Below are 16,205 nucleotides of genomic sequence, written 5' to 3'. Positions count from 1 at the left end.
CACAGCAGTGTGTCAGTGAAACATCACAGGAAACCAGAGGAACGTTTGCTTGATCATGACTAAGCAACATGGAACAGGAAATAATTGTTCAATATGGTGTCAAAGCTAAACAAAACCCAGTTAGGATATGTAAGATCTCTTCATAGCCACCATTTCTCACCAAAAGCTCTGGGAGTTGACTTCAAAAATGTTTGTTTACCATCCTAAAGAGCTGCATCTAATGGCCTGTTATCTCTGACCCTTCCCGTCTGGGGGCCCTACTGAATTTTAGTGTTATTTAACTCAGAGTTGAGCTTCTGTCATAAAACTCCTACAGAGTTTCAGTAGCAGCAATACCATTATATGGTCCCACCAGCAATTATATTTTGCTCAGATGATTGTTTTTGTAGAGCACAGTCCATCAACGCAGCCATTGTCATCTGTGTGTGTTATTGGCACACAATCCGTCAGTGCTGCCTGTTGTCATTGGTGTGTGTTATCGGCACATGATCCATCCTCCGCCTGGGATGGGCTCCTGACCAGCCGCTCCCTGCTGACCACATCAGCGACGCAGACGCTCCTCCTGTTTCCTCTTCCCCCGCCACTCCGACCTCGTCATGCCACTTCATAAGGGACATTTATGAAATATCCTCCCCCCCCTTCCTGTACCCCTGGGGAGAACAGCCTCTCTATAACCCCCTCTCCTGGCATTCTCAGCCACTTTTCATCGGGGAGTGCTCGGAGCAAAAAGTCCTGGAAAATGGGAAGAATCACGATGCTCCTGCTTCTTCTGACTAATTTGATCATACCTGCTCTACTTATAGACACTGACCAAGTCACAGGTAAGATGCCAGAACTCAGGAAAGGGTCCTCACTCTAAAATCAGACCAGATTTAGCTCTCTCAACTTGGCTTGGGGTATGATTATCTGACAACTTTGCTTCTACAAAATGTGTTTGGATGGCACATTAATACCTCAACCCAAGCAGGTTTTTTTTTTTTAACATTTTTAAATTGTACTATCCTATTTTGTAATTTGGAGTGTTCATAGTTCTAATGCCAGTTCTGAAGTCAGTGTTTTCCTGTTTGTGGAGCAGTTTACCCCAAACACAGCAGCATATTTGGAGTATTTCACGTGTCATCCAGAGGTGCGTATGCATTCAACGCATCTGTAGCCAGAAGCGTGTGCCAACGGCTGGGCGTGACCATTGCAGACAAGGCACAGGTGTTCGGTGCCTTCCAGCGAGGCTTTGAGACATGCAGGTACCGAGTCCCAAGAGGTTCATCGTTGTTTACATCCAGGATCTTGTAGTGTGAACCAGGCAGGATGCTACTGTTCTCTGCTCTCCAGGTTCGGGTGGATAGACGAGCAGGTCGCAGTTATTCCCCGAATTGAGGAGAAGAAAAATTGCGGTCAGGGAAAAGTTGGAGTCATCACATGGCGCGCTTCTCTCGGGGCCAAGTTTGATGTCTTCTGTTTCAATTTAACAGGTGAGCTGTAAAATAAAGCTTACCTATATACGTCTTTACATTATGTATGTGTCATTATATCTATATGTCCTTCATCTTTTTGCTCTCCTGTTCACTTTGCTAGACTTGCCAAACTCGTGTCTCTTGGCATTAGAACAAAACAGGGTGTAGAGTTGATGGGGGGAAATAGGAAACTCCCGAGTACTTGCTCCAAACTGGACTTGCTCCAAACCGATTTCCTCTGAGGTGCTTGAACATAATGTCATGGGAGAGAGATCCGTGTGATGGACCAGAACCTATCCGACGTCACAGGTCCTCAAAGCTACTGGGAGCTGTGGTTGCATTTAACATCATTTCACCTGCAGATTATGAAGTGCAAGTCCTGATGTCCACTACACGTGTGGGACAGACCACGACATACACACCCTGGTCTGGCGTTCGTCCAGAAACTGCACCTCCTTCATCAGGGGCTCCTCACCACAGTGCCACCTCCTGTCCCTCCTGCTCTCTGACCTCCCCACAGGGCTTGGAGGAAGGTGTTAGCAGCCCAAGCCTCGCCTTCGGAGGTCAGTGTGCAACGTCGCTCCTGTCTGACCTATTCACCTCTGACCTATTCACCTCTCCGTAAATGCTGTGAAAGCTCGCTTGCTGGATCTGCTTGTCCCTCGTCCCTCACCTCCTGTCTCTCGTCCCCTAGTCGTCCCCACTGCTTTGGTCATCGTAGCAGTCTTCACACTCCTATTGGCTGTCGTGGCTGCTGTTTGGTTCAAAATGTAAGTGATAATTGCATCACCCTAATCAGATCCATAAAAAAAAATGTGTTTGTAGTGAAGCATGTCGTTAAAATAACTTCATTCTGAAGTTCTGTTTTTATATTCCTATTCTTTATCGTCTGTAAAACAGTGGTTGTGGTACAAACTAAGAGAAAATGTGGATTTGTGTGTGTGTGTGTGTGTTGGAGCATCAGGGGCCCTTTAAGCAGGGGGAAGCAGGAGTATATAGAGGCCCAGGTTCATAACAGCCCCAGCCAGAAAGACGCAGTGGCCCCTCAGTCCGAGGTGCAAAGCCACAGCGTGGAGATCGGGGCCCACGTCACAGTGACCCTCAACTCCGAGGGCGAGAAACCCTCTTAACATTCCAACACCAGTCATCACGCCGAGCCGAGCAACTGCTTCAAAAGCTATTAGGGAACAGACTGATGAGAATTGATTTATTTTTCTGTACTTTTCTATGAAGAGTCTTTATGACTATTAAGCATACTTTATATGCTTTTTATTACGATGTGTATATTTGGAAGTATCTAGGCGTGCGTTCTGATAACCTGACAGTACAAGATAAGAGTCCCACAAAGCACAGAGCACAGATTCAGTACCAGTTCAACAGAGGACCAAAACTACTGCTCTTCACAGCCAATCACAGTGGCCTCGGACTGCAGTGAAGATCCGGACTCCAATCATACCACAGATGATTGTGTGAAAACACTGAAGACCTTTGGCATACATTTAATGCAAACATCCAAGTTTCATAAAATCTTTGGTCTGTGAAGGACATCTCTTTTTAAAATTCTTTTTGAACAATTTATTATTCACTACAATATAAACATTTGTTTTGACTTGCTATTCATGTACAGTTTGATGAGACTATACCCATTCTATAACTTTATATACAGTATGTGCAACATTTTTGACTAGTCACTAAATTACATCAGACACAGCAGACAAACATTTGGGGTGTTGAATAAATATATTTCCTACACATTTTTAGTCTTTCAAGTTTCCTCAGCTCATAGCATCTTTGATAAACACCTGTCACTTGTTTTGTGCTTATGCATACGGTGGCCTTCCTGGGTCACTGCAGGACGATGGGGGGGGGGGAATAAAGAGTAGAAACAGATCAGATCTCAGAGGTGCGACTACTGGAGCTGTTGCACCGTATGACTTATTCAAACGCGTGTTAAGCTCTGCAGTTTTGTGGAGATTACAATACATATAATCAAAGGCCGCAACAGCACAACAGTATATTACACAGTCTAAAGGCCACACAAGTACAACAGTGTATTCCAAACACATTACCAAAATAACCTCACCTTTCGAACTGCCTGAATGAAAATCTTCATATCTCCACAAGGGGGCACCACTCTCCAGACTTTATTCCATTACCTCCCTAACATCCTGACCTACTCTCCAACCCACCCCCCACCCCCCCACCCGGGGCAATGTTACTCAGTGCATAGGCAAAAATACACAGACGCCCACCTTTGACGTGGAAGACGTTATTGGGTACAATCCAGGTTTTTAGTCACCCCCCACCCCACCCACATCCACACCCACACCCCCTCACCAACCTGAGCAGCATAGTCAAGTAATAACAGTAATAACAGTACACTGGTGTCCCCGATGCAAGCAATGTCATAGAAAAGGCAGCATGCATGAATGTGGGCGTGGGCGTGGAGGCGGGCGTCCTGGGCGTGGCAGGCATGGCAGGCGGAGCCCCGTCACTGCGGCGGAGAGGCCAGGACCTCCGACTTCACCGCGTCCACCAGAAAGCTAAGCTCATTGCACAGCGTCTCGTACCGGTACGCCATACGGATCTGCGCCACGTTGGTCCGCCGGATGTCGTTGCCGTCGGGACCGTCCTTGAGGTAGCTCGCCCCTAGGAAGCACTTTTTCTCCTGCAGGACAACAGGGGGTGAGGAAGGGCTTCAGCAAAACACCTACCGGGGCCTCCTGGTTGGTTAGCAGGGCCGGAGGGGGGCGTTACCTGGTGGGACAGGCCGCTCTGCAGGACGCTGTTTCTGGCGATTTCGCACAAATCGCACGTGCTAAGCTTCCACAGCTGGGCGGCGATGGCGTACTCCTCCATCAGCGCCTCCTACAGGACAACGGGGGACAACGCGCTCCAGACACTTCACCACAAACCTTGCACCAACCATCACTGGTTAATTTTATTAGGAAGTAAAAATATAAGGAGACCTTTAGTACAGCCTGTACCTTTGCTGACCAGATATATTCTGGGAAGTAGACCAATCTCAAAATAGCATAAAAATTGGCAAGACAAGTAGGTGTTGAGCTAGTACATGTTTACAAGATCAGTACCAACGCTGGCTTGACAGCTGTCAGACACCCAAAACGATCCAGCTAACAGCAGCGGCGCGTTTTAATCCCACCAGTAACGGAGGACTAGGGGACAGCCGCCACGAACTCTCCATGGCAACAGACGCACATCGGCAAGTAGTACGTGCAAAGCAGATGTCTCTGAAGAAGTGGCTGGTGACTGTGTGTGCTTGTCGGTGTGTGATCGGTACGCATGTCCAACCTTAGTGTAGTGGAACTGCATGGGGTCATCGGTGGAGAGTGAGACACACAGGCCTTTGTGCAGGAACTCTCGCAGTGGGTTCTTGGAGTACTCCAGGAACAGACTGTTGTTGCTGAGAGGGGACATAGCAATGGGTACCTGGGCTAGGTAATACAGGTACTGCAGCACAGGACTCTGAGAACAAAAAACACACACACACACACACACACACACACAATATTATCTACAGTATGTCTTTGTTCTGGCTACCTCATACCCAGCAGTGTTAGATGTGAATTATCATCTGCTCATCAGAGGCAGCACAGTTCAGCTAAGGTTTAGCCACTTAAAACAACTCCACGGCAAGCAGAACAGCCCCTATCTGCACCTTCTTCAGGTTCAGTCCATGGGAGATGTTGTCTGCAGTGAGGAAGGCCGAGACCAGGTGGGTGATGGAGCCAGCCTCACCACAGTGTGGACGAAACTGGAAGGTGCTCAGACCCCGCTCCCTGTGAAGAACACACACACACACACACACACACACACACACACACACACACACACACACACACACACACACACACACACACACACACACACACACACACACAATCTTTATTTCTTTCTAGAAGAAAGAAAATTGCTTATAAGAACTTCCAACTATTGTAACCGAACACATATGTGCTACTGATATGGGGGTATTTATAGAAGGTCTGATGCAGAGTAGATCTTTCAAATGCATGTAACTGGACACCCATTCTCCTTGCGTGCCCTCCAGAGATTATTCAGAGTACCTCTGTCTAAGCCCTGCAGGACAACAGCTTCTCTTTACTGGAACAATTAATGCGAACCCTATAAACTCGCCATTAGCAGAGTGAGCGTTGTGGTCAGTTCGCTGTTTTGACAGGTGGTGTGGCACCTTCCTCATAATGGAAATTTCCACTCTGGACGTGTCCCAGGGCTGAAGAGCACCACTTACTTCCTCAGGTTGTTGAGCACCATGATGTTGGCATACATGTGGAAGAGGTAGTAACTGTAGGGGGGGTTATCGTCAGTGGTCCAGCACTCTGGCTTGGGGCTCTTGTAGGAGAACATGTGATCGCTGTGTTTAGACTCATCATCCACACTGTCGAAGCCGGTGACCTGCAAGAGGGCAGACGGCGTTGTGGTAGAGAAATGGAGGAGTCAAACTCAGAAGTGTGTGCGCTGATGCTCAGGAAAAGCATGCCAACTGGCCGTGGACAGGACTCACATATTTGAGAAAGACGTGAAGCTCTTTGTGCTGCTGTGGATTCACGGTGGCCTCAAACAGAGGCAGGAAGATATTCTCCAGCATCTTGGCAAAGTTAGGAACCAGCTTCCGTGACTTAAAAATGTCACTGCAAAAAAAAAAAACAAAAAGGTGCAAAAGTTTGGCATCTCAAATTCAAAGGCCCAGATTTGTGTGGTTGAAGGACAGGAATCTCCACGTAACGTGCACTTACTATATTCTGGGCACCTGGATGATCCAGCGCAGGTTGGGGGAGTGCACTTTATGCTGAATGAACCAATGAGAAAGGCTCTCCCACTCATCGGGGGAGCGGCCGTACACGGACAGGCGGGGCTCGGCGTGCTGGTATTTACTCTCTTCTAGGTCATGCGCAACTTCCTGCAAGTACAAGAAATATCAGGGTAAATTAAAAACCTTTTGGTAAAGTGCAGAGTAGCCTGCGTCTGAATGTGACGAATACCTTGATCAACCTTGCAAAGTATTCTCCCTTGATGTGATTATCAGTTTTCAAGTAGATTTCTCGTAATTCGCTTGCACCAACGGGATTGTATTTGGAGTTGAACTTGTCAAAACGGTGAAACGTTTGCCTGCCCTGTGAGTGAGTGAAGTCAACACACATCGACATCACTGACGGCGGAGAGGAATGGCTGACTTTTAAAAGCAAAAAAACCCCAGAGCCCCAAGAAGGACCTTACAGCGTGGACATCCAGCGAGTCCACTGTGAGGTGATAGGGGTCCATGTTCAGGTTGCTGAAGACCTGCTTGAGCGTCAGTCTCTGTCCAGCCTTCTCCAGCACCACACGCTCCGCATCTGTCTTATAGGTGCTCTGGATGAAGGTGAGCAGATGTTTCTGGTTCATACAAGCCGCGGCATGGATGTGGGTGTCAACCTGTAGACAGCCAACGACAAAACACGTCTGTGTAAAAAACAGAACTTAGTATTTAAGCGAGGCTGAACTGGGTGGCAACAAATCAAACCCAAGTACCGAGTCCCACCTTCCTGACATTGTAGAAGTCGCGATGTGCGACACCCTTGAGTTCCTTAAGTTCTGCCATTTCATTAAGCATCTCATGCAGGTAGAACTTTGACCCAAGGAACTTAAGCCGTCTGTGGCAGTACGTCTTTCTACACACAGAAACGATGCGTTAGGCCTACGAACATGTGCGAACCCATTTTTTCTTTATTCGTTGCATATCTATAAATAGAGTTCATCTTGTTCGCCGTATTTCTAGCACACTCACGTAGGACCGTCTGCGATCATGGCCAACACGTGACTCAAATCGATGGCGAATGTCTCCAGGTCTGGGTAAGGGAGGCAGCGAGGTTGGTCCATACGGAGGGCCTCGCCGTCATCGTACACGTGTATGATCCCGTCCCTCATTTTCAACTCGTAGCCCAGGTTCTCAGGGATGTTCTCCATGCTGTAGGGATCCTCCCCTTCTTGAGGACATGGACAGATATCTGCACGTGATCGGACGGTGGATGGTCAATCACGTGCAGGTTCAACAGGTTCAACAAGCTGAGGGAGAAAAATCTGCCCAAATCACTGGATGATGTCATGACTGAAGTTTCATGGGGAACTTTGGCACAATGCAGAGCGGACGTACCTGGCAGGACTTCATCTTCCTCCCTCCACTTCAGGTTCTCAGCGCTGCGCAGGAACTGGGCTGTGGTCCGAGGGAAGCGATGGTAGGCCAGCTTGGAGTACTTCTCCCGGATAAATAACGCCTTCAGCAGGCTCCTAGCCGCTTGTTCATAGTCCTCGACGGTGATCTGAACCCAGGGAGACAGCAGCCCGTAAACACCCTGTAAGAGCCTCCCACCAACCCTCTGAACGCCACACCAAACACTTCCAGGCCGCTCACCCCGGCACAGTAGTCTCCGCTGATGGTGACTCGCTGGTATTCGGGGAAGTTGTCCGGGATGGTGGTGGCAGCAGTGGGTGGGGTCAGGAGGGGTGCCACCACAGGGCGGGCCCAGTCCACACCCACCGAGATTTGCAGGGACATGGACTGGGATCGGATCATCTTAAAGCTCTTCTTTCTGCATGTTCAAAGAAAATTCAATCAAATCGTCATGTATTTAACTGGAATGTGTTAATAGGGCTGACTGAGCTCAAAAAGAGGGTGTGCGCACACACATATTTACTGTTTTGGTAGTCAAAGCACATTCGGCCTGGGCAATCTACTGGAAATAAACTCCAGGGCAAGTACCATGTACCCAGGTGATAATGTTCCATATATTATAGAAAATTCTGCAGTATTCTAAAACATTAAACAAAGCAATAAACATAATACATTTTAAGCACACAAGAAACACATGTACAGTGCACTGCAAAATGATGCAACACTTTAAAGTTACTGAAGTTCACTAGACCAGTGACCAGCTAAAATGTGAGATAATCGAACACAAAAATGAAAAAATCCTAAACACTGCGAGTGGTACAAAGCGAACACACACACCCATCCGTGAACACACACCGGCCCGTCCTTGGAGGGCGGGGGTGACGGCACCATGAGGAGCAGACGCTCTACTCAGTGGGGACTGGGCAACTTGTTCATACTGAAGGTCAGAACTTTCATTGAAGCTGAAAGTGGGTTTGAAGAGAAGATTTCTACTGAGGAACAGCTGAGAGTCAATGATAGAAAGACCAAAGAGTGATTGAACCAAGAGGTGAATATTTTACACCAAGTCAAAGTCCAGAAATCAAGGTGATTCTGCGACACTTAAAATTGTGGGTAGGAATCTTGGGTTAGGGTTAGTGTCATCCAGCTCGCTAGGACTAGAGTTGTGTGTCATCCAGTTCTCCTGAAAAACCGGATTAGGGTTTAAACTGGAGTGAATCTGTAAGGAACAACAACCAAAATCATTCCCATACAATGTGCAAAAAGTTATTGCAACAAAAAGTACTTCTACCAAATAATGGTCTCAATGGTTATATATATATATATATATATATATATATATATATATATGTGAGCAGCATTTTTCAGGGTTTTTTGTAATATGATCTGCTGTTAATTCATTCTAACTGACATTTTAAGAGCATGCACGTCTACAGTAAAAATTAGTTGGAACAACCTCTCTTTCAAGCACTCTGAATACTTTTGCAAGGCATTGCATAAGTGTCTTTCACCTATACATCATTTAAGTTGATCCCCAGGGAACATTTACATCCCCGACGTCTACTTTCCCATCTCATGAGAATAGGAGGACGTGTGAGAAACGTATGTTTGTGGGTTTAGCGTACAGTCCAGGACCGGAGCAGCGCTGGAGTTCCCACAGCCCGCGGGCCGCCCTCACCTCTTGGCGCTCTCCTCGGACTCCTGCTCCGCCAGCTCTCGGAGCAGCTCGCGGTCCTTGGCCTGGTGCAGGCTAATGGGGCAGTCCTCGGGCACCGTGTACATGGAGAGCACATCTTTGGTCTCCTCGTCCTTCAGCGCCGACGCGTACACCTTCTCGGCCAGCAGGCGGACCTCCTCGTCCACGTCGCTGAGGGTGATTCTGGGGAACCGTCGAGGCATGTCTGCAGGGAGACAGCCAGGTTGATCACGGCCATGAGGCTCCCACGGCCACATAACAACGGGACACAGTCAAACTGTCGCACTTCTTACATTCCAGCTTCTTACAGTCCAGGCATTAGTCTTAAAAACAATAGCTTCACATTTGCTCCTAAATTTAAGCTGAATTTTAAATTGCCTAATTAACCTTTGCAAACTGATGCGTCATTAATGTTGGCCTAGCTCCATTCATGAAGGCATCCACGCCAGGCCGCCTCCAAAAAGCATCTTAAAGCACATCACTTTGAAGTAAGACAGCTGCAAACACTGCTGTGAGCAAGCTTTTCAGTCGCTGACATTCTCAGAACATCCTCACAACAGTTCCTATCAAAGTGGCGGCTGGAAATAGCTTTACACTGCCATGCGCGTCCCCAAGCCAGACACACACACACACGCACACACACACACACACACACACACACACACACACATACGGAGAGTTCGCAGAGTTAGTCTTCGGGCCAACATGTGGTGGGCAACAAACATGCTGCTCTTTAAAAACCTGCATGTCTCCATGAGGACCGATCCGATATAGCAACCCCCTGCGAGGTCCGTGTCCCTGTTCCCCCAAGCAGAACCAGCTTGGACAGCAGACAACAGCCTCGGCTGCATGTACAGGCTGCCAGCCACAGATGCCCATTGTGACGCCCAAAGGTCAAGGTTCGCGTTCCTCCCAGCACTTTTAAGAAGGCCGCATTCCCATCAGGCTCAGGCAGCTCGCTGCCTCTCCGTCAGTCAACAGTTGGACCTCCTTCGACCAGCCCACAACGGATGGGAGGCAGAATGATCCGACAGACGCCCGCAGACCACAGAAAGCATGAGGCTTGCACTGGCCTCTCGTTACTGAACTCTCAAGGATAGCTCACCACTGCTTGTTCTGAATGGTCCCTATTGCACTTTTGAACCCACTAACCCCTAAACGCAAAAGCTGAACACGTATTACTCCAGCACAGATGAAAACTGCAGTACATTCACAAGCAGACCGCAATCGCAAAATCACACGGTACGTCTCTCCCCCAGTGACCCCAGTCAGCTTCCCTAGTTTCAACTCTTCCACACCGCCCCTCTGGACAAGCCAGCAAACCCTTCTAGCTAAGCTTAAAAAAACTCAAACTGAGTTTCGCTGATAACGGGATTCATTAACGAGTCCTGAATCAGCTGCTCCTACGCCAAGCATCCGTACCGTCAGGTCCCGCTACCAGCGTCTCCAGTTCGGCCAGGTCCCGCGCCAGGGCGGGCGTGTGTGCACCATCGTCCGGGTCCATTTCCACTCTGAGACACCGATTTGTGGCAACGGCTTTTGTTTTCTTGAGTGAACACCATGCGTCTCTATTTTAGGAGGCTAACGGCATTGCGGTCGGCAGGTCTCACTAATCCCACGAGCATGTCACAGCCGCCTGTCAACAGATCGAGGACCCACCACACGGGCAGCCTCTCCAGTAAGCCCCACGTTCTATCACACCCTCCCGTAAAAGCTCAGACACACACACACACACACACACACACACACACACACACACTAAAGCTCTCCACTAACTCTGTATTTTCTTCCTTGGAGCACCATGCTGAACTCCAGACCCAGTCAGTTCCACAGTGCTGCTCTAGAGCACCAGCTACAGACACCCCCCCCCCCTCCCCCGCTACTAATCCGCGCTCTGACCTTGCAACACGGAGCACAGCGCTGCAGCCAGAAATAAGTAATCCCACCGAGCGTTAGCAGGACCCTGTCCGAGTCCGTCATCTGGGGAACAGGTAATGACTCCTAACAGGCTCCACTCACGCTCTTCAACTCTGCATGCAAGTATAGGCGATGACGCAGAGCCCCGAGCACTTCCTGTTGGTGCTGCATGTCAAGACGTCCGGCCAGGTTGAAACTGAGAACAACATGTGCCAGATCTGTTTACAGCAGACAGCACTGGATCACCCTGTTTCTGCCCCCAGCACTGGATCACCATGTCTCTGCCCCCGGCGATGGATCACCATGTCTCTGCCCCCGGCGATGGATCACCCTGTCTCTGCCCCCGGCGATGGATCACCCTGTCTCTGCCCCCGGCGATGGATCACCCTGTCTCTGCCCCCCGCGATGGATCACCCTGTCTCTGCCCCCGGCGATGGATCACCCTGTCTCTGCCCCCGGCGATGGATCACCCTGTCTCTGCCCCCCGCGATGGATCACCCGGTCTCTGCCCCCGGGGATGGATCACCCGGTCTCTGCCCCCGGGGATGGATCACCCGGTCTCTGCCCCCAGTGCTGGATCACCCGGTCTTTGCCCCCAGTGCTGGATCACCCGGTCTCTGCCCCCGGGGATGGATCACCCGGTCTCTGCCCCCGGGGATGGATCACCCGGTCTCTGCCCCCGGGGATGGATCATCCGGTCTCTGCCCCCGGGGATGGATCACCCGGTCTCTGCCAAGTCCCTCCCACACTACAGCTTCCCTCATCCACCCGTTGCTGTCGTCGGAGCTCCTGCAGCGATCCGGCCTGCCTGCCGACGTGCATCCATACTGTGACCTGCAGGATCGTGACCTCACCAGAACCAACGGTCAGTTCTTCCCCAGCAGGTGTGCTGAAGCCCTGACCTTAACCTACGGCCAGGTCACCAGGGAGGTGCGCGGACCCAAACTGGTTACGTGAAGTAAGAGAGACTGGGCAGATTTACCACACAGAATACCAGTTACAATATTCTCTCTTCACGAGAAATACAACACAATTAACTCATTGTCTCCATACTTATTCATTCATTCACTCTCTCTCTCCCTCATTGATTTTAAGTGGAAATCGCAGATCAGATGGCTAAATGAGGGACTGGTGCTTTATGAGCGATTGATGCGATGCTGGTTGGCTCTTAATGGCTTCGCCCGAGAGCTGATGTGCTGATGGAGGAGGAAAGTAGCTGAGACCACCACTTTAGCGCAGCAGTGGTCCGTCTCCTAGCGCCCGCTCATCTCCCTTTATAATGACTGCGAGAAATAAACTACATCGACAGATTTATTTGCACATTTTAGCACGTAACTCAGTATTTCAAATGTAATGAGCAAACATCTCTTGTTCTCTGAATCTCACAGCTTTCCCTGAAAGATTTTCTGAGCTATTCCCTTCTTTACCGAATCCGCAGAACAAACTAGCACTTCAGCACCTGGTCCTTCAACTACTCTCTGACAGGAGTGTTTGGTCAACGCTGGTCAACCTTTCCTTACTAAATGCATGAGACAAAGACCACAATCTCCCAGAATGTGGGTTCAGAAAACAGCTTGTTTACTAATGCATTTTCAATGTCCTGGGAAAATGCTTATCTATACCCCCCCCCCCCCCAACATATGCTGAGTTTAGAAATCTCACCCCGGCCCATGCTACGCAGACCCGAGACAGCCTGTATTCCCTCATACTTTCTCCCCCCAGGTCAATCACTGAACGCATAGGCTTCCCAAATTCATGATTCACCATCAGTTAATTCTGATTATCCTCTCAAAGGCTGAAGAAGAGGGCAGTGGAGTCTTACCATTTACTAAACAGGGACTAGACAGCTGCTTCACCAAGGGGTTGTCTCCTCTGCTCATTCTGCTGCGGTCTGTCAAGCCTGAAAGAGAGAGAGACGCATCGTCACGCAGTACGACTGCAAGGGACAGTTGGCTGCAATCTTGACCATATCCTCGATCTTTCTGGAAACCGGGAGCAAATCAGACTTTTCACGCGAGCGCATTTGCACGAGATCCGCATCGCACGTGACAACTGCGGCAAAGGCTTGCGAGGAATTTACCAGTGACGTACTTACGATCAACAGAGTGACAGAATCAATAGATCCGAACGACACGCGCAACAAGCGCGAGGATGAACGCACGTACCTCCCGTATCGTCAGCGGTCCACCTGCATCCTCAGCCTTGCAGCCCTACCGGAAAGAAAATCTTCAAGTTCTCTCAAAGGGAAAATAAGGGAGCGAGAAGCACAACTAGCTCAATTCCGCCCCGGTGTGGTTTGTGGTGTGGTACCCTTCACAGACCAAGACGACACTCTTAACCACGTGAATTTACCCCTGATCAACACACTCATTTTCGATCTGCAGACATAAAGAATGCTTACTTACCTTAGACCACCGTTCAAATAAAATAATTCAATAAGGTAGACGCAGATGGAGATGAATTGACATTCCACTTCAGCGACTGTGGAAGACTAAAGGACCTGCGAACACTTTCGTACGAGAACAGGTTTTGTTTATTTGCATCAGTTAAATGTGGCGCATCATTTTCCCACCTGCTTCATGCGCAATAGTTGGTTGTGCACCTTTTAAAGAGACTACACAGGACAATCATTTCAGTCATCTCTCTCCTTAAGTCTCCGATAAAGTCTAGCGCTTGGTGATCTGACGTTAGATTTAAGTTTCTAAACGTAGTTGTTTCGCTTATCTACGAACCACAATTAGGTTCGTTTCAAAATCTAATGATTTGAGGATTAGTGAATCTGCACTCGTCCATGATCTTATCGTAGTCGTTTCGCTTATCTGCAAATCGCAATTAGATCAATGTAAAAACCTAATGATTTGAGGATTAGTGGATCTGCACTCGTTTGTGATTTGTGCGATTCAAAATTACGCCAAAGTTTAAAGCGCATGGCGCCCCCCTGTGGAGATTCTCTTAGTTGACGAAAGATTTATGACCTTTTTGCTCCCAAAACTAGACCCCAAAAAACCAAAAAATAGATATTAGGGACAATGTGTTAAGCAAAAACCCAGTTGAAACTTTTTAGTTTTAAAAAGTAAGAATGTTTTTCTGAACGTTCTTCAAAGAATGAGCCATGATCTTGGACTACAGTCGATATAAAGAGTGCAGGAACCTTATCCTAGATTTACACTTCTACTCTGAGCCTCTTAAATTCTGTCCTGACTCAGCTACATAATTTTTCACTTGTTAACCTAAAGCTGCAAGGATGTAGCTCCATAAATGTGGAACAGGAAAAGTTTATATGGCACAAAAATCTATAAGCCTGCTAGATGTCACTGAATAGATGAAAAGCCCTCAGTGCTCGAGTGCTTTTCTCTGTCAGCTGGGAGCTGTTGACATCTGTGATGGACCAGACGTCACTTCTTCATCATCTCCAGCGCTTAGGTCACACAGGCATTTTTGGATCAGTTCTCTGTGCCTCGGTGACGGCACGATCAAAGATAGCAGAGCACAGTGAGTGGGGGGCGCTTGTACGTTTAGTTACAGGACAGACAGTAGAGCATAATGGAAAGCCAGAGTAGTTTAGTTTGAGACTAATTTTGACTACTCTGGCTTTCCATAGTGACATTAGTGACAGCAGGGTGCTGGCCCTGGCCACCTGTCCCCTAGCAACAAGACTGCACCTACGTGTGTGAGTGATGAACTTTGCTGACGTTATCATTTCCTGAGATGCAGTCATATTGCCCTGGTTTATTTATCCATCAGTTGTGTAACAGGATTGAACAATAAACCCTTGGTGTGTCTCTGAAGTCAATCTTGATTCTCTTGGGGACAGAATCTTGGAGTAGCTTTGATTCTTGGGGGGGTGGGGGGGTCGTTATGAGGCCACAGCAATGTCTGCAGGAGTTGTGGAGAACTTAAACCAAACCTCTCCCCCACCAGATGATGTAAAAAAAATTCCCCATGACCCACTTACCAAAGTGTATGTTTATTTGCATTGTAAACAGATTATAGAATAGAATAATGAAAATGAAACCAGGTTTCATCTGTCTCTATTCTTCTTTTCCATGTGAGTAATCTGTCAGATCCTTGAAGAATGAACCCTGGGCGTGTTGTTGGCTACTCGCTGAGAGGGTGATCCAGAAGGGCCAGTGATCCTTTAAGCTCACTGGATGGTTCTTTCCCCTCATAGACCAAGAGTTTTAGCCTCTCATTGCTATGGCTGCATTCGTTGCATAGTTGTAATAAAGCAAAACAGATCCCTCATTTTCCACCCAAGCTGACCCAAGTTGACTTTAAATGCACAGGAGTGAAGCTTGATCCTTTGGACTTTTAGTTTATTTATTAATATATTTGTTTTGTTAGTTCTAGTCTTTTTCCGTTTTGTTAGTTCTATAGTCTAAACTCCAGTGCAATCAGGAAAACTGCTAGCTATAAATCACTTATTTGTTGAAACTTGAAGTTGTTAATCTGAAATGGAACCATCTGCTTTAACAGGAAGTCCAGCCATCAGCTGCATGCCTCGTTACTTTGTTAATGACACTATCTTGGTACAATTTATAGTGAATCTATAAAAGTGGCAAGTACTGTCACAATTTACGATGTTTTTTTGTTCAACTTCAATATTATAGCATAAATCTGAAAATCACTGAGTACACAAAGAGATTGACAGAAGAACAGGGATATCTACTGCTGTACGTTTACATAAAGCAAATGTCCACTAGATGGCACTCTAATCGAACAGATTATGTATATTGTCAACTCTGCATGCATATTATTGTATCTATAGTGTCCAGCGCATCCATTGCGGTCGTGTGTTGTAGTTTGGGTGGGTCGTGTGGGTTTGGTGAGGTACCTTATCCCCACACTAAGCCCCGAGAGTCCATGGATCCCTGGTGGCAGGTCTGCTGGAATCACCTGTTCTTCCTACATGAGTTCCCACCTACTCTTGAAGATAAAATCCCAGCTATCTGCT

The 16,205-nt window shown here is 48.1% G+C and overlaps 2 protein-coding genes across 4 annotated transcripts; one reads left to right on the top strand and one right to left on the bottom strand.

The window, feature by feature from the left end:
* The first annotated feature begins 174 nt into the window (after positions 1–174).
* Positions 175–3,543, top strand: lyve1a (lymphatic vessel endothelial hyaluronic receptor 1a). The gene is made up of 6 exons (XM_077023629.1): positions 175–821; positions 1,076–1,241; positions 1,330–1,469; positions 1,814–2,014; positions 2,146–2,221; positions 2,416–3,543. Exons 1-6 carry the CDS (start codon positions 620–622, stop codon positions 2,579–2,581), a joined length of 951 nt encoding a protein of 316 aa, XP_076879744.1. The 5' UTR covers positions 175–619; the 3' UTR covers positions 2,582–3,543.
* A 75-nt stretch (positions 3,544–3,618) lies between these two features.
* Positions 3,619–13,794, bottom strand: ampd3a (adenosine monophosphate deaminase 3a). 3 transcript variants are annotated; one of them, XM_077023627.1, is made up of 17 exons: positions 13,657–13,794; positions 13,417–13,461; positions 13,074–13,151; positions 9,317–9,539; positions 7,879–8,056; positions 7,621–7,786; positions 7,255–7,474; positions 7,009–7,138; positions 6,708–6,902; positions 6,473–6,604; positions 6,227–6,390; positions 5,995–6,121; positions 5,722–5,885; positions 5,131–5,251; positions 4,764–4,937; positions 4,209–4,319; positions 3,619–4,119 (listed from the first exon to the last, which is right to left on the bottom strand). In XM_077023627.1, the coding sequence occupies exons 3-17, from the start codon at positions 13,129–13,131 to the stop codon at positions 3,943–3,945; spliced, it is 2,340 nt and encodes a 779-aa protein (XP_076879742.1). In that variant the 5' UTR covers positions 13,132–13,151; positions 13,417–13,461; positions 13,657–13,794; the 3' UTR covers positions 3,619–3,942. The 3 variants fall into 3 exon arrangements, with proteins under 3 accessions (XP_076879742.1, XP_076879743.1, XP_076879741.1); XM_077023628.1 differs by lacking the exons at positions 13,074–13,151; positions 13,417–13,461; positions 13,657–13,794 and adding an exon at positions 11,234–11,443; XM_077023626.1 differs by lacking the exons at positions 13,074–13,151; positions 13,417–13,461; positions 13,657–13,794 and adding an exon at positions 10,757–11,194.
* Positions 13,795–16,205: the final 2,411 nt, after the last annotated feature.

The sequence above is a fragment of the Brachyhypopomus gauderio genome, chromosome 12 (assembly GCF_052324685.1).
Source record: "Brachyhypopomus gauderio isolate BG-103 chromosome 12, BGAUD_0.2, whole genome shotgun sequence".
Classification (NCBI taxonomy): domain Eukaryota; kingdom Metazoa; phylum Chordata; class Actinopteri; order Gymnotiformes; family Hypopomidae; genus Brachyhypopomus; species Brachyhypopomus gauderio.
Note: the sequence above shows the minus strand (reverse complement) of the source record. Positions and strands in the feature narration are given on the sequence as shown.

Coding starts and splice junctions, on each gene's coding strand:
- lyve1a (XM_077023629.1), top strand. CDS start 620: ATGAAATATCCTCCCCCCCCTTCCTGTACCCCTGGGGAGAACAGCCTC. Junction 822..1,075: donor AGACACTGACCAAGTCACAG/GTAAGATGCCAG, acceptor TTTGTGGAGCAG/TTTACCCCAAACACAGCAGC. Junction 2,222..2,415: donor GCTGCTGTTTGGTTCAAAAT/GTAAGTGATAAT, acceptor TTGGAGCATCAG/GGGCCCTTTAAGCAGGGGGA.
- ampd3a (XM_077023626.1), bottom strand. CDS start 10,838: ATGGACCCGGACGATGGTGCACACACGCCCGCCCTGGCGCGGGACCTG. Junction 7,787..7,878: donor GCGGAGACTACTGTGCCGGG/GTGAGCGGCCTG, acceptor CCCTGGGTTCAG/ATCACCGTCGAGGACTATGA. Junction 6,605..6,707: donor ACTCGCTGGATGTCCACGCT/GTAAGGTCCTTC, acceptor ACTCACTCACAG/GGCAGGCAAACGTTTCACCG.